Raw genomic sequence first — 27,525 nt, forward strand, 5'->3', positions numbered from 1 at the left:
GGGTCCTTTTATTCAGGTCCAACCTGGGCTGCCACATGGCAGATAGAAGGAAATGTGGTGATGGCCATGAGCCCAGGTGTAGAAGGTTTTTATAAGGAAAAACCACAAGCCAGGAATTGGCAACTTGGAATTGGGTAGAAGGGCAAGGCAATTTTTTTGAAACTATTGGTCTAGACTTTGGGTGCAAAACCACAACCCACTGAACAAGATTACCTGGACTGCTCAGCAGGATTTCTAGATATCTCTAAGTGCTATAAACCACAGACAGGATCCTGTTAAGCTTTCCTTTCCTGTATAAACAGCAGACAGGATGTCTGCAGGAGGATACTGCTCTGTATCTGTTCGAGTTACCATGGCATATTCCTGAGGTCTTTTCTAGAACTGAGTACAGCAGGTGGTCTGAGATGGTGGCCCCTTCCCTAAAATAGAGCCTGTAAAGTTAAGTCTAAGCCTTCACATTAGCAGGACTATGTGTAAGGATTCTGTCCTTAATTACATCACCAGCCTGCAATGGCATCCCAGCCTAAAAAGCGGGCAGGCCCTCTGTGCATTCTTCTTTTCTTTCTGTTCTCTCTGCTTCCATCTGTCCTCTCTCTGTCTGTCTGTCTGTCTGTCTGTCTCTCTCTCTCTCTCTCTCTCTCTCTCTCTCTCTCTCTCTCTCTCTCTCTCCCACACACACCTCTCTCCCTCTCTCCCCCCTCTCTCCCCCCTCTCCCTCTCTCTCTCCCCCCTCTCCCTCTCTCTCTCCCCCCTCTCCCAATAAAGCTCTAAAAAGGTAACCGTGGATTGTGGTTCTTCCAATCAGCACTCTCCTCTGCTGGTATGGCCATCCACCATGGTCCAGTAGGGTTCCTCACAGAGATCCAGGAATGGTTCAACATAAAAATTCTGTCAATGTAATCCATCATATAAACAACTGAAAGAAAAAAACACATGATCAACTCATTAAATGCTAAAAAATCCTTTGACAAAATCAAACACCCATTCATGATAAAAGTACTGGAGAGATTAAGGATACAAGGGACATAACTCAACATAATAAAGATAATATACAGCAAGCTTATACCCAATATCAAATTAAATGGAAACTCAAAGCAATCTCACTAAAATCAGGAACAAGACAAGGCTGTCACTCTATATCAATTCAATATAGTACTTGAAGTTCTAGCTACACCAATAAGACAACTAAAGGAGATCAAAGGGATACAAATTGGAAAGGATGATGTCAAAATATCTTATTTGTAGATGATAGTATGTATAACTGACCCCAAAAAAATCTACCAAGGAACTTCTAGAGCTGACAAACACCCTCCAAAAAGTGATTAGCTAGAAGATTAACTGAATAAAAGATCAGCAGCCCTCCAAATACAAATGATAAATGGGCAGAAGAAGAAATCAGGGACATAGCATCTGTCATAATAGCCACATACAATATAAAATATCTTGGTGTAGCTCTAACCAAGCAAGTGAAAGACTGGTATGGCAATAACTTCAAGTCTTTGAACAAAGAAATCGGAGAGGATATCAGAAAATGAAAGATCTTCCATGCTCAGTGATAAATAGGATTAAAAATGATAATAATGGCCATCTTACCAAAAGCAATATATAGATTCAATGCAACCCCTATTAAAATCCTAACACTATTTATTACAAATCTTGAAAGAACAATACTGAACTTCATATGAAAAACTAAAAACCGAGGATAGCTAAAACACTCCTATACAATAAAAGACCTTCCATGGTATCACTATTCCTGATTTCAAGCAATACTACAGATGTATAATAATAAAAACTGTATGGTATTGGCTTTAAAACAGAGGGGTAGATTAATGGAATTAATTTAAAAAACATGGATGTAAATCCATACACATACGGATGCATGATTTTTGACAAATAAACCAAACTTATTTAATAGAAAAAAAGAATGTATCTTTAACAAATGGTGCTGGCCTAACTGGATGTAGGCATGTAGAAGAATGCAAATAGATCCATATGTATCACCCTGCACAAAACACAATTCCAAGTCTATCAAATACCTCAATTTAAATCCAAGTAAGCAGAATCTGATAGAAGAGAAAATGGGAAATAGCATTGAACACACTGGCACAGTAGAAAACTTCAAAACAAACAAACAAACAAACAAACAAACAAACAAACAAACAATACCAATAGCTCAGGTACTAAGATTGACAATTAACAAATGGTACTCCTGAAACTAAAAAGCTTCTTTAAGGGAAAAGACACTGTCAAAAAGAGAAAACGGCAGCCTAAAGAACGGGAACAGTTCTTCACCAATCCCACATCTGAAAGAGGGATATCAAAAATACATAAAGAACTCAAGAACCTAGATATCAACAAATCAAGCAATCCAATTAAAAATGGGGTACGGCTCTATCAGTGAATTCTCAACAGTGGAATCTCTAATTAGTGAATAAAACTTAAAGAAATGTTCAAAATCTTTAGCCATCAGGGAAATGCAAATCAAAATGACTCTGAGTGTCCATATTATACCTGTCATAATAGCTAAGATAAAAAACACATGTGTCAGCTCATGCTAGAGAGGATGTGGAGCAAGAGGAACACTTCTCTTTTTCTGGTGGGAGTGCAAACTTGTACAGTAATTTTGGGAATCAATATGATGGTTTCTTAGAAAATTGAGAATCAATATACCTCAAGACTCAGCTATACCACTGTTGGGTATATACCCAAAAGATGCCAAATCACACCACAAGGACACTTGCCCAACTATGTTCATGGCAGCTTTATTCTTAATAGCCAGAACTTGGAAACAACTTAGATGTTCATCAACTGAAGAATGGATTTTTAAAAAAATGGTGTATTTACACATGGAGAATTACTCAGCTGTTAAAAAAAAATGACATCATGGAATTTACAGGCAAATTGATGGACCTAGAAAAATTCCTCCTGAGTGAGGTAACCCAGACTCAGAAAGACAAACATGGTATATACTCACTTATAAGTGGATGTTAGCTGTAAAGTAAAATATATCCATGCTACAATCCACAGAAGCAGAGAAACTAAGTAATAAGGAGGGCTCAAGGAGGAGTGCTTGGTTCTCCCTGGGAAGGGTAAATAAAGTAGATTTCGAGGGTAATTGGAGGTAGTTGGGGATGGCAGCAGGAGGAATCAGGTAGGGGTAGTGGAGGAGGAAAGTAATAGAAGAGACGGCAGGAAAAGGCAGGCATTTCCAGGTGAGGTATAAACCTATTGCAATGGAAACTCCAAGGAGTATACAAGAGTGACTGTAGCTAAGACTCCTGGCAACATGAAATACATAGCTTGAACTGGCTATCTCCTGTATCCAGGCAAGACTTCCAGTGGAGGGACTCGGAAACCAAACCAGCCATATAACCTTTGACCTACAAATTGTCCTGCCTACAAGATGTGCTAGGGTAAAGGTGGCACAGAAATTGTGGGCTCGGCCAACAAATGACTGGTTCAACCTGAGACCATGCCATAAGAGGAAACCCACCCCTGACATTGCCTGGAACACCAGGACCCAGAGGATGGATAGCCCAGAGACCCAGGATAGAACCAAATAATACAAAAAATTGGCAAAAAAAAATCCATGTAATAATCCTAATGATATTATGCTATACTCATAGACTGATGCCTAGCACAATTGTCATCAAAGAGGGAGGTTTCATCCATCAACTGATGGAAATGGATGTGGAGATCCACAGCCAAATATTAGGTGGTGTTCAAGGAATCCTGAGGAAGAGGCAGAAAGATGGATGGTAGGAGCCAGAGGGGTCAAGGACATCATAAGAAAACCCTCAGAATCAGCTAACATGTACTCACAGGGACTCAAAGAGATTGAACTAATATGCAGGGAGCCTGCATGAAACTGACCTAGTTCCTCTGCATATATGTTGCAGTTGTGTAGCTTGGTCTTCTTGTGGGACTCCTAACAGCAGGAGCAGGGGCTGTTTCTGAGTCTTTTGCCAGCTTTTGGGACCCTATTACTTGTACTTGATTGCCCTGTCCAGCCTTAATACGAATGTGGCTGCCTAGTCCTACTGCAACTTAATATGCTGCCATGTTTGGCTTACAACCATGGGAGGCCTGCTCTTTTCTGAATAGAAATGGAGGAGGAGTTGGTGGGGGGCAAAGGGTAGGTGGGGAGAGGAACTTGGGGGAGAGGAGAGAGTGGGATTTGTGGTCTGGATGTAAAAAAATAAATAAAAATGCATCATTAAACAGAAAGATTAATCAAGACACAGCCATGGAGTCGAACAGTGGTGCACACCTTTAAACCCAACTCTCAGGAGGCAGAGACAAAAGCAGGTGGATCTCTGTGAGTTCAAGACCAGCATAGTCTACAGAGCTAGTTCCAGGACAGCTAGGGTTACACAGAGGAACCTTATCTTGAAAAACAACAACAAAAAGACTGTATTTCTATATCGTATTGGTGTCAGGTGTCATGAATTAAAATTTATTTGATATGGTATTTTCATCCCTATTTTAACTTCTTCTCATCTTGTAAATAATTGAAGTAGTTCCCAAATTGTCATTGATTAGATGCCTTAGAAAAACTAGCTCTCTTTTCTTTTCCTATTTGAAGTGTTAAGATGAGTAAGCATACATGTTACAATTCAATACAAATCATATTTTAAAGGAAGAGTCAAGAAAAGAATGATGGGAGTGAAGGAAGGGCAAGAAAGAAGAAATTTTACATTTAAAGCCCAAAAGTTAGCAGCTCATACCATTCTTAGTGACTATTTTGAATTAACAGTCATATTCAAAGTCTGAATATAAATGACATTTTGAAATATGTGTAAACTTCTTTCTACCTATTATCTGTCTATCTATGTATCTATGTATCTATGTTTCTATCTATCTATATCTATCTATCTATCTATCTATCTATCTATCTATCTATCTATCTATCTATCGGTTTATCTCCTATCTACCTATCATCTGTCTATCTATCTGTTTATCTGTCTCTCTCTGTGTGTCTTTCTTTCTGTCTATCCTTTGTGTTATATACAAATTATTCTGGTTGGTTTTAGGTTAGGTGATCTGAAGCCTACATTAATAAAATGAAAGAGATCCCTTCTCTCCTCTGGATGTTAATTTCTTCAACAAATTTCAGGAACCTCTTTAGTTCTATCCATAGACCTGTGTCATGGGGACTCAATAAGATTTCAGTGATGACAAAAATTCATCATTATGTACAATTTCAAATGCGTGATGTGTTATCCATAAAACATGCTATGAGAAGTTAGTTGTGATGGTCACCGGTTAGAAGAGTGGTAGTGATCAGATGGCTAAGGGTCAGAGAACTATAATTGGAAGGTATGTTATAACACATCTTTTCCAGAGGTATTGGAACAGCTTAAAAGTGACATAACTTTTAAAGGCTATATAGAGAATAAATGGAATCCTTCCATTAAAAGTTTTCAAGGTGTTTGGGGGTTTGTTTTCATGGTTTGCAGTATCTACTCACCCACACTGGTGCAGCTTTCCCCATCTGTACCCAGTGTCCAGCCTTCGTAACAGGAGCACTTGACCATGTGCTTGTGCTGCCCACACACTTGGCTGCACCTCTGGTGGGAGGCACAGTAGTCCACAATTTCACAGGTTCTGTTGTCTTTCTTGAGCTGATGTCCTTCTGGGCAGGAGCAGACAATTCCTCTTCCAGGAACAACAGAACAGTGGTTGCTACAACCTCCATTGTTCAGAGAACATTCATCTGTCACAGGGCAGATGTTTTCAGTCATATTGTTTGTCTTATGCCATACTAGTCACTGATTGAATTCTCCAGGTATGAAATTAGAGTCGGGGATTTTGTACCCAATATAAGACAATCTCCCCACAGTCACTGGACTATAAATGCTGCTTGAAATAATGCAATGTCAGATTTATTTCTAAATGATAAGAATTGGGAATATAAATTTTCATTTATACTAAATTTGTAATATAGCTTACATTTGCCCATAAATAGAGTTCCATACTTTTGTTAAAACTGGGAAAGTTACCTTCAACCTTTCAGAAGAAGTGCAAAATCAATTGTAGATGTCTTCAAAGGAGACACAGACATTGATTATTTCAGTATTTAAAGACTATAAATAAACACATATATGTTCATATCTAATTAACATCATAATGACAAGTAGTTTTTTTTGTGCCTCATGCCCTATATATTGGTTGTTATGATTAATTCAATGAGGTCATGGAAATGAAACACATAATACACAAACAAATTTACACCTGAATTTTGGCACAAGTAATGAGCAACCATATGAATAATACACATAATTGCTAAAGAAAGTGACTGATTCCTTCATGCCATTTGTATTTAACTTTATATATATACATATATATATATATATACATTTATTATTCTTTTAATCACAAAATTTTAGGTTCTAGAGAGATATAGAATACTTCTAATTATGTTTATCAGCCTGATGTTGAATAGGCAATTAAGATATCTTATTATTAAAATTAAAGTTTAAAAATAGGATATAACTTCTATAATTTGGGCCAGTGTGGGAAAATGTCATGCTCTTGACTGAGATAGTTTTTTTTCTTTCTTTCTTTTTTTTTTTACAGCTCTACTGTCCCCTAGGGTTCCCTAGAGTATCCTACAGTTCCTAAAGAGGCAACAAGTACACAAGTACACAGCAGACAGGCAGGAGCTTCTCCACATTTCCTCAGGAAAAATGTTTGAGCTGGGTGTGAATGCCTCTAATTCCTGCATTAGAGACATGGAAGCAGGCAGATCTCTGTGGTATGAGGCCAACCTGGGCTACACAGGGAGTTTGAGGCTGGCCAGCTCTGCACAGTGAGACTGTATATTAAAACAAAACAAAAGAACAACAGAAATCACGCAAAATAGACACTTCAAAAAAAAAAAGTTTCTCAAAACTGATCTAGTTGTGCTTGTTCAGGCAAGTGCTAAAAGGCCTATTGTGTAATGATGGACAAATTGTAGTAATATATACAGGTATAATATAATATTTCCTGGTGCTGCTAGTATATTTCTTGTAAAAATGGGCCGAAATGCAAGACATTCATAAAAGATTCCTATATTTTAAAGTTTTCTGATGGTTTACCTTTTTCCATACTATTCATCATTATTAAAACAGTTGTAGTAGTAAGAAAAGGAATATAATTCTCTTAGCCATTATTCTTTAAGAATTCACTTCATAGTAGGTATTCTTTTGTGAGGAAAAATAGATTTATTTCCAAATATGCTTGTTCTCCAGTAACCATAATCACTAAATAATTGTAGCCATTTTAAAATATTTTCCCTATTTTAATTTCATTGACACTCTTTTTCAAGAGAATTACTGTAAAGAAATGCCATTGTGCACAACAGGTTAAAAAAATAACATAAAATAAAAAGAAAGAAGTTTTCACAATGTTTTTAGTTTATTTCAAATATCACTTTATCTTAGCTCTAAGAATGTCTGATGCCATCTGTGGGTTTAACAAAATAGTTCAGTGGAAACAAAACTCACCTTGAAATCTAAAACAGTGTACAAGTTAAACATCAGTATTCTCTCAGACAATGCAATGCCAGTTCTTTAACTTTTCTCACCTTTGAGGCGGGGGAAGGGCTGAGTCCTGCCTCAACTGAATGTACCAGGCTTTTCCATCCCCCACATGGGATAACTTACCCTTTTGGAAGAGGAGATGAGGGATGAGTTGGGGGTTTAGTTGGGGTGGGGGGAGTGGAAGGAGGGATGAGAGGGGGATCTGTAGTTGGTATGTAAAATGTTTTACTATTAAAAGATAATCTTATAGAATTATAGAATCTTTGAAAGAAATGTTGCTTTATTACGTACCTTTTAAAATGGAGTGACAACAATTTTCACACAATACAAATATACTACTGATGCTCAGTTGCATACAAACACAACTCCAGGGCCAAGCATAGCCTTTCACTCCTTGGATTAATAAATTTAGTCATCCTTTCCTAGCCATTATCACTTATAGCTCCAGGGGGCTACTTGTTCTTATCATTCTTTAGACTTTTTACAAATGCCTCCTTCAGTATTGTTTAGCAAACATACCTAAATCCCTAAATCTTCTACATGATAAGTCTCTGATCTCCTCAGAATGGAAAACCTATTTTCCTTCAGATTTATTGTTTGACATGGGAGATAGTTATTCCAAGTTCTTTTAGAGTTTGTTGCATTGATTGTTTTAACCAGTTAAGCATACTCAGGGAAACTGTTCTACACAGACTTCAAAACAGACACAGCAGCATAGCAACAGTCTGCCTCATTATCCAGCTTCTCCCTTTTGCGGTAACAAACAAAAACAGAGTTTCTTCTGTAAGGTTTGAAGACTATTCAACATCCACATAGTGGTGGGGAACTGCACCCTTACAGGTCAGCAGTGAGAAGGCTTCTCTGTTCTTAATGACTCCCGTCAGTAATTGCTCAACTGTGGAATTGTCAGGAGTTAGAGATGTAACCCTTGCTGAGCTATGGAACTGGTAATGCATAATCTAGTTTTCCTTTTCTGTTGTTTTCAGAAATTCTGGATCAAATCTTCTTATTTTAAAAGGCCATTTAGTGCCTAAAAGTTATATATAAGTTTTAATGCAAAAAGTCTCATTTGAAGGGAATAAATGGAATGAATGAGTATAATGATCATAAGTAGATGTGAGTACACTGCAAGGGTCTAATATCTGGAGAGAAGGAAATGGGACAGAACAAGCATACCGCAAAGGTCGCCTTCATCTGACCCATCTGGACAGTCCCTTCTCCCATTGCAGAGTTTCTCTGGCTGCAGGCACACGGAGGTGTCATTAGCACAAGGGTACTTGGGTGGTCCACACAAGAAACTGTCACAGTCTTCTTCATCAGACTGATCCTCACAGTCAACATCTCTATCACAGACCCAGGCATTGTTGATGCATCTCCCTTAAGAGAATGAAAAGAAAATGCATTTGAATTTTGTAATTAGATCCCAGAAGTCCACTTTAGAAGGACACTCTTTATGCCAGTGATTTCACAATCTTAAATTCAGGCAAAGACTATTAGTTATGACCCAAGCTGAATTTTAGGCAGATGCTTTATTTTAGGAAGAGTGGCATTTTAATTATACATGGAACCTTAGCACTTCAACACTTTTTACCTATTTGTCTTGAAATGATTATGAAAGTTGCTTCATAAAAGAATGTCAGCCCTGGATAACAAATGTAAGCCTGAGCACCAAAGACAACACTCTGTGAAGAACTGCCAGCCCTGATTTCAGGTTTCTATAAAACCAAAGTAGCAAAAGCATCTTGGACTCAACACAAAAACAGATTCGTTGATCATTGCAGAAGACTTGAGGACCCAGTATTAATTCATGCGTCAACAGACACCTGAATTTTGACAAAGATGAAAAAAAAATCAAACAAATAAGACACACAGGAGAAAAATATTTGAAACAACTGTTGCTAAGAAAATTTGCCATCTACATGTAGAAGAATGAAACTTGATCATTCTCTTTCATCATGTACAGAAATTGATTTAGAACACATGAAAAATTCAATATTAGGAGCCAGGTTTTGTGGTGCACATCTTTGATCCCAGCACTGGGGAGGCAGAGGCAGACAGATCTCTATGAGTTCAAGTCTAGCTTGGTCTACAAATTGAGCTCCAGGACCAGGGCTGTTACACAGAGAAACCCTGTTTTAAATAAATAAATAAATAAATAAATAGATAAATAAATAAATAAATAAACAAACAAAAAGTGAAACAAAAGAATTTTCCATGTTATACTCGAAACTGAAACTTAGAAAAAAATAATAGGAAATACATTTTAGGCTCTAGGTTTTTATATAGGACTCTGGTCACCTAGGAAACAGGACCAACAATAGACCAATGGGACCTGATGAAATTAAAATACTTCTGTATTGCAAAGGAAACTGCTAATCAATTGAAGGGGAGGCCTACAGAATATGAAAACAAAACCAAAAGCATATACTGTATGTCTAACAGTGGATTAGTGTCCAGAATATACAAATAACATAAAAGCCTAAACTGCCAGAAAACAATTGAATCAAAAAGTAGGCCTTGAAATGAGTGGAGGGTTCTCACAAGAAAAAAAATAAAATGTCTATGAAACATTTAAACAATGTTCACCATCCTTAGCCATTAGGGAATAGCAACTTAAAACTTCTTTGATATTTCATCTTATCCCAGTCAGAATGGCTAAGATTAAGAAAATTAGTTGTGACAAATGCTGCTTAGGATATGAGGAATAGAGGAACCTCATGTGCTATTGGTGGGAGGGTAAACTGCCACAGGTTCTTAGAAATCAGTGTGGGGACTCCTCAAAAAAACTAGAAATAGATATGCCACATGACCCACCTATACCAAACCTGGGCATACACCCAAACAACTTCATTTCCTATTACAAAGACACATGCAAACCCATATTCATAGCTTCTCTACTCTTGATAGCTAGGTGTTAGATACAACCCAAATCTCCATCAATTAATAAATAGATAATGAAAATGTGATATCCATATTCAATGGAATTTTATTCTACTGTAAAGAAAAAAGAAATTATGAAAGCATCAGGTAAATAGAACTGAAAACATATTGACTGAGGTAGCCCAGTCTGAGAAATATAAATGCTACATATTCTCACTCATAGCTGGATCTTTCGATCTGTGGGTTTAACTGGGTATAATGCTCTTCCTAGATTGCCATAGGATTTCAGATATGGGATGCGTCTCATGGTGTCAGTAGATGTGTCCCAGGGACCTCTAACACAATATAAGTTATTGCTGTTGTTCTCGATTGCCCACCAGAACTCCATGTAAAGATATTATTGCTGAAGACACCACACACTCATCACAAGATATAGATAAATCATGTTGGTACTGACTACAAAGTATTCTCCTTGTTTTAGCTAACCTGTATGGTACCAGAAGGCACTACAGCAAGTATATTCTACACACACGTATACACACACACACACACACACACACACACTCACAAAACAAGTGAGAGGCAAAGTGAAGACAACTATTGCCATCTGACCAAAGATTAATATACATGATGAAGAAGGAAATTCCCAAGCTTAGCAAAAACAAAACAAAAAAATAAGTAATGCTGCTTTACAAAATGGGTGAATTTCAATTTTCCAAGAAAAACTACAAATCACAAAAAAAAATTCAAATTTGTTAAATATTATTAGTCACTAGGAAAATGTAAGTTAAAGCCAGGAGTCACCATCTTATTCTAATTAAATGGATGTAAAAAGTAACATTAAAAATACCAAATTACACCAGATGAGATGGCTCAGTGGGTAAAGATGTTGACTGCCTGACTTGATATGAGTTCAATGCCAGGACATATTGTAGAAGGAGAGAAACAACTCTTACATATTGTCCTCTGACCTTCACACATGCACTGCAGTGTATGTGTATGCACACACCTACAAATAATAAATAAAAACAAAAAATAACAAACTATTTTAAAATTTAAAAATAAATGTTGACCAGGATGTGACAAAAAGGGAACTCATATACACTGTTGTTGCTAATATAAATGTTTTGAAAACTAATATTGAAGTTTCTTTAAAATAACTCAAGGTAGATGTGCCACAGCCCCTCTTCTGGCTATATATCTAAAGGAAATAATATCAACTTACTAAACAGATAACTACTTGTCATGTATATTGTGATAATTTTCATAACAGCTAAAAAGTGAAGTAGGCCCATGTGCCCATTAGTAGATGAATAAACTATATTTTTTGTGTAGACTTCCATACACACACACAAACACACACACACACACACACATACACAAACATACACACACGTGCGTGTGCAATTGAATGTTAGTCAGTATTAAAAGAGAATAAAATTTCTTTCACTTCTAGCAATGTGGATGGAACTTGAAGGAATTATGTTAAGGGAAATGAATCACGTACATAAATCTAATGGTACATGTTCTTTCTCACATGTAGTGTTAAACAAATAAACAAAAGGTCTATCAGAATGTAGAATAGTCATTACTAGAAGTTGTCAAAGGAGGAGGGGGCTTGATAGATCAGTGCGCATTTGATGCATATGTTGGAACAGCATACAGAGTTCCATTAATATGTACAGATCATAAATTTCAGTAAAAACTATACAAATATTACTGGGCATATTTATCTAACATACAGAGAGTTTTGTCAAACTGGTAGGGTAAGATCAATATTCTAACATGTGTACAACATTTTAATGAAATAATATAAATATAGAGTGTTTAACAGCTCTTGAAATTTAAAACATTAACTAAATGTTAGTTTGATGCCATTTCTTTTCTATTAGGCAAGTCAAGATCAAAATGTTGGGTAAGTACATAGATTTGAGAAGGGTGCATGAAATTCATCAAATGTTGAAGGACTGTATATTGGAGGAACGTCCTTGTAGGACAAAGTTTTTAAAAAGTGTGTGAATACAAAACTCATCAAATCTTTAAAACAAGCAATCTAATTTTGAAATTACTGCATGCAGTGGTGTATATCGGTGTTTTGCTTGTTATGGAAAGACTGTCAGAAATTCAAATTCTCATCCTAAGAAAGTAACCAGGATTGCAGCATAATATACTGTAATAGTGAATTCAGTGAAAGAAAATGAACACAGCATACTAAGAAACCATCTTATAAGACATCAATTTAAAAAGGTGTTAACCAAACAGATGTGGGCTTCCTTATACATTAAAAGGATTCACATATGTATGACTATGTATGATTTCATTTCCATAAATGCGTTAGTGTATGTATATGTATGCCTTGGTGTCCTCAAGAGATTGGTTCCAGGAAATTCTACAGATCCCAAGTTGGCAATTTGTAAGTCCTTTATATTAAATGGGTGTAGTATTTGCCTATAATATGCCCATGTCACTGGATTACTTATGAAACCCAAATTTAATACAGTGTAAATGTTAAATAAATATTTGTAAATATTACTTTGGGGAATAATGATGTGAAATATATATTAAATACATATTCAGTATAGACACAATATTTTTTCAAATATTTTTAGTTAGTAGTCAGCTTATTCCATGAATCTCAGAACCCATAGCTACAGAGGGAAATCTCTCTAGAAGACTGTACAGAAAATTAGATAAAGGTGATTGCCCATGCCAAGTAAGAATTAGGCACCAACAACACAGGGCAGAGCAAGGTAGACTGAAAAATACTTCTGTGTTGTATTATCTTCCTCTGTCTTACATCTATATAACCTTTCTGTAGAATGTGGATTGGTTTTAAAAATGATGATGACGATATGCTTGTACACCTGCCCCAAAGTCCAGCAGACTGAACAGACAATTATACAGCCTGTACATCCAGATGTTTTGTGAGTTACTCTTTCACAGAGGCTTCAGAAAACAAAACAAAACACCATGAAACAAAATACATAGACTCTGTCACCTCCAATGAGGAAGATACAATCCAAATAAGAAGACTAGATAGATGCATAGCACACAGTTGTTCCCTAAAATATGGAATCCTCTAGTTAAAAGAATAAATTGTGTAGAGTCATCTGCAAGTTTAACACCATGACAGGGGATTTCAAGAATGGGGTGGTTTCCTCCTTTGAGGTGGTGAATCAAGGTAACACTTCCCCTCTCATTAGGCAACACCAATCAATGCATCCTGACATTCTTGCCATGGACTCCAGACCAGCAGTAGAACAACCATATCTACAAATCACTATTGATCTTTTATCATCAAAATAACAGTGAATCTACGTGCTATTACTAATGGAGACTCTATCTGTGAAGGTAAATAAATCATATTCACAAGATTGTCTCCAAAGTTCTATTGTACATCATGAGAAATATGAATTAATGTTAGGACAGAGCCTAGAGCCTAGGTCCACCTTTCAAGTTTAAAAAATTCCCCTCCTTTCACAGTTTAGGGGGAGTCTGAAACTGAAGTCCTTATTTATGTCTTGTTTTTTTTTTTCATCTTTAATTCTAACAAAAATATAGGTAGAGTAGACCTAACTTGTAAGTTTCAAGAAATTTTTAATTTATAATTATTAATAAAAAAACTCCAAAGCAAATAGCCTCAGTAAATACATTCAAAGAATGATGCTTTTTATTCAATTTGGATCAAGATGGATCACCATCTGTTGAAGTCACTGGACATGAAGTTTTGGACAACCAGATACTCTGAGATACTCTGAGATGCTGCCACCTTCAAATAGAGGATGCTAAGACATGGACCACACTGGTACCAACAAAACAAACACAAATTAATATTGGTCAGATGTGCTGGAGAAGTTATTAATACTTTGGAATGATTAATAAATATCCAATGTTATAAAAATTAAACACCCCAAAATATTCCAAAGTTCTCCCCTTATCTGTGAAATAAAAGTTTGAAAATGTGTTGAAGTAACACTCAAAGAAGCAAAACCTTGCCATTTACAAATTCTTTCTTAGAGTGGGCAAAAGTAGTAATGGATGATAGTTAAGAAGTAGAGTTCTATTTTCTGATTTATTTGTATTTTTTTAACCTGATAACTATAGTGCAAGACTTTATTATGGTAATTGTACATTTTTACTTCAAGTCAAGAAAACTAAATTGACCAAATAGAAACAACAAAGCTGAAAAACAACAAACCCAACCAGTTGGAACATTGGCATCTAGTACAATCACACTCTGTCACATACATGATCAAGCATCAGGAGGACTTTGTTGAGTTGTATGCTTGTGTAAAATACAATCCATACTAAATACCATCATAAAGTCACTATCTCAATGAAAGTTACATGTATTTCTGACTATACAAAATAAGTTACTGTTTTGAAATAACCAAGTATCTCTTCTTCAGTTTTTCTTCTCTATTAAAAGTTTTGACCACTTTTTTTTAATTGAGAACTTCTGGTTGTGGGTTTTTATGGGATTTCTGCAGGTGTGAATGTGTGTGTCTTTGTGCCTATGTGCATTTCTTGTGCCTTCTTGGCTCTTTTTCTTAGATGGTTGTTTTTGTCATATTCCAATTTGTTTATTTTGGATTTTTCTTGTCTTATTTTATTATTATTCCTAAGATGCTTGTTGTTTTAAAGGAGAGACAGGAAGGTTGTGGAAATGAGTGGTAAGAGAGGTGGGGAGGAACTGGGAGGAGTAGGGAGAGGGGAAATTTTGGCCAGGATATATAGTATGAAAACATTATTTACATTAAAAAAAATTCATCAAAATGCAAAGACTATGAGGGACTTTTTGTGTCCCACTTCACTAATGTGTATCTTTTTTTGTTTTGTTTTGTTGTAAGTTTGTTCATTTTGTTTTGTTTTATAGCCATATCTGGCCTGGAACTCACTATGTAGACCATACTAGCCTTAAATTCACAGAAATCAGCTGCCTGTGCCTGCCAAATACTCAGATTAAAGGTATATGCCACCACATAGGGCTAGAATCTTTATGAAAGTTAATTTATGTTATTAAAGGAACCTTTGTCTTCTAGAAAAAAACTCAATAACTAATATTAAGAATATGAAGGCTAGCAAGATAGCTCAGAGAGTTAAGGTGCTTGCTGCCAAGCCTGAGATCCTGAGTTCAATCACTGGGGCCCAGATAGTGGAAGGAGAGAATAGATTCCTCACTTGTGAACTATACATGGAGCCATGGTATGTATATGTATGCCCGCAAACAGAAAATAAATTAAAATACTTTAGTATTAAAAAAGAATATTAGAATGTGACTCAATGCGAAGAATGCTTGCTGTACAGGTGTGAAGTTCTGAGTTTGAAGCTGTAGAACCAAGGTCAAAGGCGAGTGTGAAAATCTGTATCCCGGGTATCCTGTAGGGAGAAGGTAAACAGAGACAGGAAAATCCCCAGAATCTAATGGCCCAGAGAGCCTGGAATACACAGCAGAGAACAAAAAACTGTGTCTCAAACAAAGTCTAAGGCAAGGACAGACAGACAGCCAAGTTTCTCCTCTAACCTTTGCAATACACCTAAATTTATACACATGAATGCATACAGAAATACTCTCCCTCACACACAAAGAATATTAAGATGAAGAGAAAAGAATATTTGAGACAAACCAATGTGTTAGATGATACATTTATAATACATTTATAACACTGCTATCTGACTTGCCATTTCTGTTGCAAATGTTTTCAGTGTGCTCTGACAGTTCTGAGATTCACTCTGAATTAGAAAATATTTATTGTGCATTACATGTTTAGCTAGCTATTGATGAATATATGGACATGAGAGCTACAAACTCTTGAGGGAGTACCCTATTGTTTATATATTTTCATTTGCCTTCATAGTCATTTGAGATTTTGTTGTTTTTCTTGTTATATCAAGCTCACTGATTAGGGATGAAAAATAGTCTAAAATTAAAAAAATTAAAAAGAAAAAGAAAAACAAACTGGTGCAAAATGTTGATCATAGTGGAAATAACAGGCATTTAATCATCAAAGACTACTGTGAAATTTCAAGAATATAGAAAATTTTTATAATTGGAAAGTTGAAAAGTTATATTTTATGAACATTTTTTTTTATTTTATTCTAAGAATGATTTTCTTAATATAGTCATGACCTATAGCCACAGAATCATATATCCTGAATTGTATGAATTATTTTCAGGTATGACTATAATCACACCTAGTTTTAGACATAGTTGCTTAATATAACTCACACAGTGGATGGATACTCCTCTTAGCTAAATGCATTAAGTTAGGGAAAGGTGGGACCTATTCAAAAAGAAGCAATGAGTCATTGTTGGATTGTAGATCATGAAATGTTGATTACCAATTGAAGGTATGTTTTCTAAACTTTTGACAATGAATTTTTTTTCCTTAGCATTCAATTTCCTTTGTTATGTTTTGATAAGAATCCCATTCTGAGTCTAGAACACATTGAAGCAAGCATATGTGAGGGGCAAATATAGGCAGTGTAATATTACCAAGTGATAGATTGTGCCAGCTTAACTATAAGCCATAGTACTCTAGGAGGGAAGAAATGACTGATGGAGACAATGCAGAGACATCAGCAAGATTAGAAGTTGGACACACTCACAAGTAAGTGCAAAATATGTACTCTGCTTTACTTGTGAGTGTCTAGGAATGAGGATGCTATCAGCAGAAATGGAGAGATGGCTCTTCAGATGAAAGTGGGATGTTGACCAGCAAAGGAGAAGTGTATGAGATCTACATGAGCGGACTTGGGAGAGGGGGGAGGTGCGGGGGCAAGGAGTGGGGGATATGAACATAGAGAAATGGGAGGGTCAAGCTGGAACAGGGACAGAGTGGGAGGGCAGAGAGGGAGATACCATGATAGATGAGGACATCATGGGAATAGGAAGAGGCAGGGTGCCGGGGAGGCTCACAGGATGACCCCACCTGGAAGTGCTGGCAGTGGTCTAGAGGGTGCCCGAACTGATCTACTCTGGTGACCAGTCTAGTGAATACCCTAACGGCCATCATAGAGCCTTTGTCCAGTGACTGATGGAGGCAGATGCAGAGATCCATGGCCAGGCACCAGGCTGAGCTCTGGGAATCCAATCGATGAGAGAGGAGAAATTCTAAAGGTGGGGGACATCGAGATTGTGATGGCAAGATGTGCAGAGATGACCAGCCACACTGGTGGAAGCCCATGAACTGTAGACTAGTGGCTGTGGAGGCCCCATGGGACTGGAGTAGGCCCTCTGGATATGGAAGATGGTTGTTTGGCTTGAACTGTTTGGGGGGTACCGAGACAGAGGGATCAGAATCTGTCCCTAGTACATGGGCAGGCTTGTAAGAGCCCAGTGCCAGTGGTATGATGCCTTGCACAGCCTTGTTGCAGTGGTGAGGGGCTTGGACCTGCCTAGACTCAGTGTGCTGGGCTCTGCTGACTCCCCATGGGAGACCTTGATTTGGGGGATGTGGGGATGTGGGGTGACTTGGGAGGGAGGGCTTGGGGGTGGAAGGAGGGAGGAGATGGGATCTGTGGTGGTATGTAGAGTGAGTAGAAAATTTCTTAATAAAGAAAAAAAATGAAAAAAGAAAGAAAGAAAGTGGGCTGTTGAGAAAAGTACTGAGATTGTGATTTCCAAGTTGGGGCTGAACTTCAGGATAGAGCTTTACAAGGCAGTTACCTGAACAAACAAAATTATATGTAATGCCTAACCCACATTGTATCCTCAATAGATATTTTAAAAATGAAACCAAAAGAATCAACAGAAAAGGACAAGGAAAAATGAAAATAAAAGGCAAGAGATTTAAATGCTTAGGTGGGAAAAAGAGACAAGGTGAGGACACCACATTGGAAGAGACCTGACCTGTGGTCAAGCACTGCAGTGAGAGGACAGGCTGCAGTGTCCACAGACAGAGAAGCTCTGGGCAGGCTGCGTTCCAGTCAGTGTGCATTTGCTAAGTTGTTAGTTTCATCATTTCTATTTTATGTGTCAGGAGCCTGGAGCAAATGTTTAGTACATCATCTGATGTCATTCAGTTACTGAAGTACAGAGATGGTCTCAAGACAGATCACTTTGAATGGAAGAATTACTTCTGATGACTCAGAGAGAAATTTGCACCAATGGCAGAATGCAAAGCATGAAGGGATACATAGAACTCAAGACATGAAGGTACACAACACAAGGGAAGGTGGAAGACAGGGAGGAATAAAGTTAAAAGATTGCTTTTTGGCTGATTGTTGGACAACATGAGTTTAAGAAGGGGATGATAATTAGTATGGAGAAAGAAAATGAAGAACAAGAAACAAAGATGATAAAATTTCCTATACACACTGTCTCATAGAATCACATTGTAAGTATCCTTAAAACAACAACAAACAAAACAAAAAAAGAGGACAAGGTTAATGTAGCCAGAAAGTTTCTTCAGTCCCACCAGGCCACTGCAGTCCCATGGCCCACTTATAAAATAATCACTCAGAAGCTTATACTAATTATAACTGCTTGGCCACTAGCTCAGGCTTATTACTCATCTGCTTGCACCACCTATACTTCCTGTCTGGCTACTGGCCAATTAGCATTTTATGTATCAACCAATCAGAGCAACACATATTCACAGCTTACAGAACAACATCCCACAGTAGGTTAACCTTAGACAGAATAAACACACAGGCAAAGAGTTACAATTTTCACAGAGAAAAATCAAAAGCAAAATGTACAATGCTCATGGAAAGGAATACACAAAGTATTTCATTAGTTTTGTGACACATAGATAATGAAAAGCTTCCCATGTTATTTGTGTGAGAAATAAATGAAAGTATTCCAATGGCTGGTCATAGAAAAGAAAGATCCTTTTAGGTCTAAAACTCCAGATTGAAATTGCTTTTCACATTGCATTTGCTGATCTAACACTAGGGCAGAAAACAAAACAATTCAAACTGAGACAAGAACAAGGCTTTGTGACTCAGAGGAACCCATAGTGAATGGTTAGGACATGCCTACTCAGCACGGAGCTGGAGCCAGTTAAGGAGAGGCCCAAGCTCATCAGCTGCCTTAGTTACATCTTTTTGCTAAGGATCACTTTATACATAATTCTTAACCTGACTTTGAGACCTGACAGGAAAATGTATGTTGTGTATTTTAATGGTATCTAGTGTGAAGGAATATGACTTAACATCAATTTATAACAATCGCTGGAAAGGTAGTTAATCAAAAGAAGATGCTGTAAAAAAATGACACCTACATCTTGCTTTGGCCATAGCTCTCATTCCCTCTGGAGAGAGACAAAAATGTGACAAGGTTTATTTTTAAGACTTCAAAAAATAATCTTTGTTATAAAAATAATATTTCAATTTTTTCTCACTTAAAAGTGTTTTGCCAATTGTCATATCCTTTGCCGTTCTCAACGTGTAGTCACAGGGACACAATGATGGCATTGAATAGTCATGAGTTCTGTTACTGAAAAAAACCTCTACCTTATGTGATACTACAATGTTTGCATCCCTGCCCTCTCCCCCTTCCTGATATAGATATGATAGGATGAAAGAGTAGATTAATGAACTTACTTTTAAAGAACAACAACTTGTTTGAAATGTTTTACATTGCTATGGATTTTAGTTTATTGATACAATTTTAAAGTTAATTTTTTTATATTATATATATATATATCTATTCTTGTTTGAAGTATTATGTTTATGTAACTCATTTAAATTGTAATGGATAATTTAAACATATAGTCATTAATAATTAGTCTTCTATGATAGTCAAACTTATAGTCTTGTTACGTTTTCTACATATACATAGATATAATTCAATTAGGTAGGTAATCTTCAAACACTCCAAAGACTTAGAGAATATGGCATTTAAAATGTTTTAAAAATTTAGACGTTCTTGACAGTGAGACATGTCTGCTCTTGGCAGCACCAATTTACTTCAGAAAGGAGGATGGGCATTGAAGACACTCTATATGGAGTTTATCTTCTTCTTGGCAAAAATAGCCATTTGGGCAAGAAACTGTTCTTGCCTGGACTTTTTGATCGACTGGACATGCAGGACCAATAGGAAGGTGACCACTGGACTTGGCTTGGCAAAATGGTCCTTCAGGTTCCTGCTTCACAGAGGAAACTGCTAGACAATCTACAGGACACAGAGAAGTGACTGAGAGACTCTAGGCCTGTGAGCTGAAGACAGATGCCCCAACTTTACAAAGGAACATTAGATGACTGTCCAGCTGGTCTGTCTACTCTCCCAAAACTCACGAAAGTTGCTTACATCCTTCTCTCATTTCCCAGGTAATATTATATCCTTCTGAGGTCTTTGATGTAGTTGAAGACTAGATAGTTATAATTTTGTTAATCATGATAAAAGATAAGTTAGATATGAAAACTTAGACTCACAAATATGGGATAGATAGGATATCTTCTTTAATTTTGCCAAATACAAATAGTCTAACTATTAAAAATAGACTAGATATTGTAACTGTAATTCTTGCTTGATAAATGTTCTGTTATATGTAATTTTATTATGTTAAAGTTAAAACCTTCCCTTTTGAAAAAAATAAGAAAAGGGGAAGTACTGGGGATGCTGTGAATGTGTTGCTTTGATTGATTGATAAATAAAACACTGATTGGCCAGTAGCCAGACAGGAAGTATAGTGTAGGCAGGATAAGGAGAAAGGAGAATTCTGGGAGATGGAAGGCTGAGTCAGGAGATGCTGCCAGCCGCCGCCATGACAGATACTGGTAAGTCACGAGCCACGTGGCAAGGCATACATTTATAGAAATGGGTTAATTTAAGATATAAGAACTAGATAGCAAGAAGCCTGAACCATGGCCATACAGCTTACAACTAATATAAGTCTCTGTGTGTTTGCTTGGGTCTGAGTAGCTGTGGGACTGGTAGGTGAAAGAGATTTGTCCTGATCATGGCCAGGCAGGACCAGGAAAACTTCAGCTACACCTTTCCCTTAGGAGAGTTTAAATTTCTAACTGGCAATTTCTTATAAATCCTCATAAAAGCCCATGCATAAGCTTTAATAAATGTTTGTTTCAAGACATTCATCAGTAGATGAAAAAATTTTAAAAATTACACATTGGTACAACCAGAAAGTGGATTGTTTTTCAGTGCAAAAAGAAAGGAGTGGATAAGCTATGGAAAGACATGGAAGACATTTAAGGTCATACTTCTAAGTGAACGAAGGAAATATGAAAAGTCACTGCACTGTGTGAGTACAGATATGTGACATTCTGGAACTGGTAAGACAGTTAGTACATTAACAGTTTCCAAGGCAAAGGGGAAGATAAGGATGAACAAGTGGGGTATGGAGGATTCTACATATTAATGTGAATGCACATAATAATACACTTTCTAATGCTCATCAATGTACAATACCAACAGCAAATGCTGCTGGAACACAGGGCCTTGGTGAAGTGTGACTTACTGCTGCATATTAAATATTTTAATAAATGCACTGTTCTGTGGCAGGATATTGATGGGGAGTGAACCTGGGCAGGGGAAGGTAGCAGAGGGTAAATGTGAACTCCATTATGTCTGCCCAAATTTGCTGCTATATAAAACAACCTATCTTTAAACTCATTAAATTCATTATAGAACTTTTACTGTGAAGTCATTCCTATTTAACTTAATTATAAAACTTTAAATACACCTCCTGTGATTTATTTATTGATTGGAAGTATTTGAGTTTAAAAATCCATTATACAAGTTACTGTGTTTTCTCAGTGCTGTGACCAAAATACCTGAGAGTATAACTAACTTAAAGGGAGTAACTATGTATATTATCTCGTATCCTTAGAGGTTTCAGTCTTTCATGGCATCTTCAACACGAATAGGCCATAGGAGAATCTATTTTTATACAACTGTGATAAAGCAAATATTTCTTTTGATTTCAGTGTTTCAGTGTGATAAATGTGGCATGCCTGGGGAAGAAACACAAGGCTCATTGTCTTCAAAAGGCCATCAGCCACAACCTTCCCATTTTGTACGCAGACAGCTGTTCTACTCCCTTTCTTGCTTGGAATACAGAAAAAAAGAGGAAAGCTGAAAGTTCATGGTTAAGCCACCCACAAGCAATAGAGAGAAATTCTAGGGTGACTCAAGAATATATTGTGAAACCCACAGGAAATGATATTATGAAACCTATCGGAAATTCTTTCAATGATTTCACAGCTAAATAAAATATAATGCATTCATTCTTTCCTTAACTTTATCTCACCATCTGGCATGGAAAGAGAAATAAGTCAGTGGGATCTCAAGAGGAACTCTCTGTAAGTAAGAAAAACTGGAAATGTCATAAAGACACCTTTATGGAAAATAACAGTATAGCCAATGACTCTTAAAATAATCAGATTCAAATGGCAAACACTTAGCAGGAGCCAAGCGATGGCAATGAAATCTAGGAAAGTAGATGTAAATTAACATGTGTTTCCCACTCTCCCAACTGGCATTTGGGGAGGATTTTATCTACAGAATTACTGAGTGTGGGCTAGCACATGCCTCTTTGACCCTGAGATTCAATTACAGATTCTGAACCCAAATACACTGATGTCAGGTTTTAATTCTGCTATTCAGTCTCCGTAATTCTTAGCAAGTTAAATACTTCTGTTTCCTCCATGAGTTCATAAAGAAAACATTGATAGGATGGTGTCTGACCCATAATGCTTCTGACAGATACCTTACTAGTATTACACAGATAATGTGAGCTTATCTACCAAAGACGAAGAGTGCTTTTCAGAGATGAGCTACAGATGGAGCCTGCGCTGACGGGTTCTGCTCCCTGGGTGTTCACGGTGCTCACCTGCACTCCTGCAGGAAAACTTGGTTTTGTGGTCACACAGTCGGACGGTCCCGTTACAGCCCTTTTCGTCACTGCCATCTTCACAATCTTTTTCTCCATCACAGCGCCACAGATCCGGGATGCAGTTTCCATCAGGGCGGCACTGAAATTCATTCCCAGTGCAGCCAGCTGGAGAGTGAACGTCTTAATTTTAAATGAGGAAGGAGAAAATGGGGCAAGATAGGAGAGAAATTGTGATTTTACTGTCATTTTTAAAATAATAATCTCTTTGGGTAACATTATTATACTAGAGAAATTATATATTTTACTGTAACAGCTATGAAATGCTCAAGCATTTCAAATCTACTTTACAAACATTAGTAATTAAAAGAAGAAATATTTGCTGTCTCTGGCAGATTTCCTAAAGGTTTAGCTAAATGAGTAAAGAGATTGTGTGGATGTCTGACTGTTGTCTTAATTAGTACCTTCAGATACTGTCTTTGAAGCACTTTCTCCAAGTCATGTAAACAAAATCTTCTATTGAGATTTTGCTTGATTTTTGACATTCCTGGAGTAACTTCTTTCAAATTACCAAGAAAAAAAAAAAACAACCAATGAAATAATAAGCACTTTGTGACTAAGAAAACCTTTAGAAAATAGTAACCGAGAATTTGAAAGCAAAGAAACATACACAATAAGGAAAACAGCTCCAAGATGCAAGATTTCATTTCTACAATCACAACAGAAAATTTTAGGGGTGAATTTAATAACATAGTATGTGTTCAAATTCTGTTACTGAAAGTAGTGCATATACTACCCAGATACACTACTGTCCAGCCTGTTGATAAAACGTAAATTAAGTATCACGAAGAATAAGGGAATATAAACATCAGGGCATAGACATATCTTACACTATAACAACTGAACAATGCAAGTATAATCAATTTTTTAAAGTTTCAAAATAGTTAATATCATGAGTATATTAACCAATACTCCCCAGCACTGTTCTAAAATAAATATATTCACATGTATTTGCGACTGAAGTTTTAATGTAATGAATTAATTGCATATCTGCAAAGATCATTTAATTTGCCTATGCTGACAATTACTCACCTACTTAATTTCTTGGCTTGTTAATGATCTAAAGTGAGGATTTTAGTAATAGACTCACTTAAGACCAAAATTCTGATGTCACTAAAGCTACTACCAGTACCTTCAGATGTCCTTTTGCCCACCTGGAAGTGCTACTGTGAGGACCACATTTGATGTTTGTAAATAAGTATTTTAACTATAGTGTTTGCTGTTGCTTCCCCTTGTGGTATAAATGGGTAAGGTTTTTTTGTTTTATTTAAGAATTTTCAAGTGAATTAATTAAGACTAGGGAAGGCTTAGTGTGGCTTCCAAAGAATTGCTGGAGGAGTAAATGTTAACAGTGCAGAGGCAAGAAAAGTGTCTGTTAAAGCAAGGACAATAGTCAAGGTAGTACAGAACAGGGATTCCAGTCTCCACATTTAAATACAGATGGGATTTCCTCTATAGATTTTTTCCTACTTTTTTGTAACTTTACTAATCTAAACTCTGTAGGCTATTGTAACATCTAAAGGTTACTACAAACAATTAAATTATAGTCATTTACAAACTTAGGAATGGTAAATTCAGTGTAGCATGGAGAGTCAACCTAGCATGGCAGAACAGTTCCCTTAAGTATGCTCGGACATACATTTTTCATGTGTGAATCCTGCTCTATGTCTCATTATTCTCCCCAGCATCCACTACCTTCTTGTATACACTTTACCTAATATTGTCTTTGGCTTTATGAGAGACTGAATTTCTATGAAAAACAAAACAGCCAAAATAAACTGTATCTTCTATTAAGAAATCTCATGGTTAAGTATTACAGTTTTATGAAACTGGACTTATATGTAATAGTTTATGTCATTAAATATCAAATGCTCCCCTCAACCTATAAGCTACTCAGCACTTTTGACTCTCAAGAAAAGATAATACTTTCCACGTTTTTCAACATTTGTTTTACTCCTACCCATTATGTCTCCCATGCTCCATTACGGAGTCCCAACTCTATACTGCACAGTAACTATGGCGGGCTGGATAAAGCCCTGTATGGAAATGAATCATTCATCTGCTTCATTTTACTTTGTTAAACAAAACAAATAATTCACTAAATGACAGTTCTTAGAAAAACACAAAACATTAATTTTCAAAAAGGCACGTAGATAATAAATATCAGTGATAACATCTGCAGCAGTGACTCCTCTGCCCTCTTTATCACCATACCATTTTGAAGACACCATTCTAGAAGGGCTTTGGTTATGAAGAGGCTCAAAGATAAAACGAAATTGGTTCATACAGAAATCAAGAAGAATATGAAAACTCATTTCCTTTTTTATATTTAATTTACTAAAATTCAGTCTGTTTTTTCTAATAAAATTTAACATTTATTTTACTCTTCTATAAGGTCACGGGAGAAGTTAGTTTTTTAATGAAAAGATCTGCAAACTCTATATTGCCTCAGACAGTTTAGCTTTCCTGGGGTTACTCCCTCAGCTGGTGGCCAGCCAGCAAAAAAATATAGAAATAGGGAGAACTGCCAAGTCAGTTCCAGCGGAGAGCATGGCGAGCTAGGGAGTGCGGCCTCCTTCCTCCTGACCCCGCGGCCTCCGGCCTGTGCGGGGTGAGCCCGGGGGCCCGGGAACAGCCTGGTCTCTGTCCTGCGGACCCCAGGAACCTGAGCCCTGACAGCAGCCACCAGCCCGGCCGACCGCGATCCTGCAGCTACCCTTTCCCCCGCCGACGAAGCTCCTCGATGGCGGCGACCTCTGCGCAAGGCCTCCTCGACTCCACCGGGCCCTGCTCTCCAGGACGGGCCGTGGAGATGCCCCAGCCAGGCCTTCGAGGACTTCTCCAGCTGCCGGCGGGCACGGCGGAAAGAACGACGGCCACCCGAAGGCCCAGCTCGGTCCTTCCCGGCCTCTGCAGCCTGAGGCGGCGGGTCTGCGCAGGAACACTGGGCCATCGCTGGGAGGAGACCGCCCTGTTGACGAGCCCCCCAGACCTGGATGAGCAGAGGCCTCAACGGTCCTGGAGGAAGGTGAGCCGAGCCATCTTAAATGTCCCTTTAAAATGTAGAATGCAAATATTTGAAAAATATTAAATTGCTTTTAGGAAAAACTGCAAAGTGTAGGTGAAATACAAACTTGGAAAAAACCTGTCACCTCTTCTATTATAAATATGCTAAATTATTGGATGGCAACTTTAAAATATTTTCAGAGGAGACTAACAGAGAAATAACCATGTAAAGGTATTAGCAGTGTCTTATACCAACCAAAAGGGTGAAATAAAGGTGAGATTTTGAAAAAGGCATCAGTAGAATGTTACATAATTTAAATAAATTAAATTGTCGAAGTGAAATCAAAATTATTTTATGTATTTGTATTTATGCATATCAAGAATATCCAGAGTCCTTATTTTACTATTTCACATACATGGTTGTATACTTGTAAGAAAAGATGGATCTCACTTTGACAGTATATCTTTATCTGTTGTGGTAGCTTAAATGAGAATGACCCTCCTAGGCTCATATGTTTGAATGCTTCACACCCAGTTGGTGAAACTGTTTGAGAAGGATTAGGAAGTGTGGCCTTTTTGGAGAAAGTGTGTCACTGGGGGTGGACTTTGAGTTTTTAAAAGCCCACACCATTCTCATTTAGTGTTCTCTCTCTCTCTCTCTCTCTCTCTCTCTCTCTCTCTCTCTCTCTCTCTCTCTCTCTCCCTTGTGCTCTTAGTTACTCCTGAGGTGCTACACCTGCCTGCCTGTTGCCTGCCTGCTACTTGCCATGATGGTCATGGATTCACCCTCTGAAACTGTGAGCCCCCAATAAACTCATTCTATAAGTCTCTTTGGTCAAGGTGCTTTGTCACAGCAATCAGGAAGTAAATAAAACACTTGTAAACCACATTTGGGTATGAACCTTTTGGTACACAGTAAACGGCCATGCTTTGTCTCTCAAAAACTTCCCCTATACTAAGTTCTGAGTCCAGCCAGTTATAAAAACAAAACAAAACAAACAAAAAAATAAAACAAAACAACCCTAGACCCATCATTGCCCCAGGTGCAGGCCAGCAGAGAAGACTCCTGAGGGCAAGCATCTCCACCAACACCTCCCATCAGACCAGACCCTGCATTCTACAAGACCCACTTTCTGCCCCATACCCACCCATCCACCTGAGATGTCAGAAGCTCCCTGAGACATAGAATCCAACTGCTCTGATTGGACCAAGAGCTCTGATTAGACCAAGGGGACCAAGAGCTCTGATAGGAAGGA

General features: G+C 37.4%; 1 protein-coding gene across 1 annotated transcript in view; it reads right to left on the reverse strand.

Annotated features, from left to right (window-relative positions):
* Positions 1-6,910: 6,910 nt before the first annotated feature.
* The window catches only part of LOC131907697 (low-density lipoprotein receptor-like), a 61,300-nt gene continuing 40,685 nt past the window's right edge, over positions 6,911-27,525 (reverse strand). Inside the window, exons 7-10 of the mRNA XM_059258819.1 lie at positions 23,668-23,762; positions 23,204-23,386; positions 8,703-8,903; positions 6,911-7,650 (exon numbers count right to left, since the gene is read on the reverse strand). Of these exons, the coding sequence (XP_059114802.1) occupies positions 7,567-7,650; positions 8,703-8,903; positions 23,204-23,386; positions 23,668-23,762 (563 nt within the window). The 3' untranslated portion in view covers positions 6,911-7,566. The remainder of the gene's footprint in view (positions 7,651-8,702; positions 8,904-23,203; positions 23,387-23,667; positions 23,763-27,525) is intronic.

Source organism: Peromyscus eremicus, chromosome 4, assembly GCF_949786415.1.
Source record: "Peromyscus eremicus chromosome 4, PerEre_H2_v1, whole genome shotgun sequence".
Lineage (NCBI taxonomy): Eukaryota > Metazoa > Chordata > Mammalia > Rodentia > Cricetidae > Peromyscus > Peromyscus eremicus.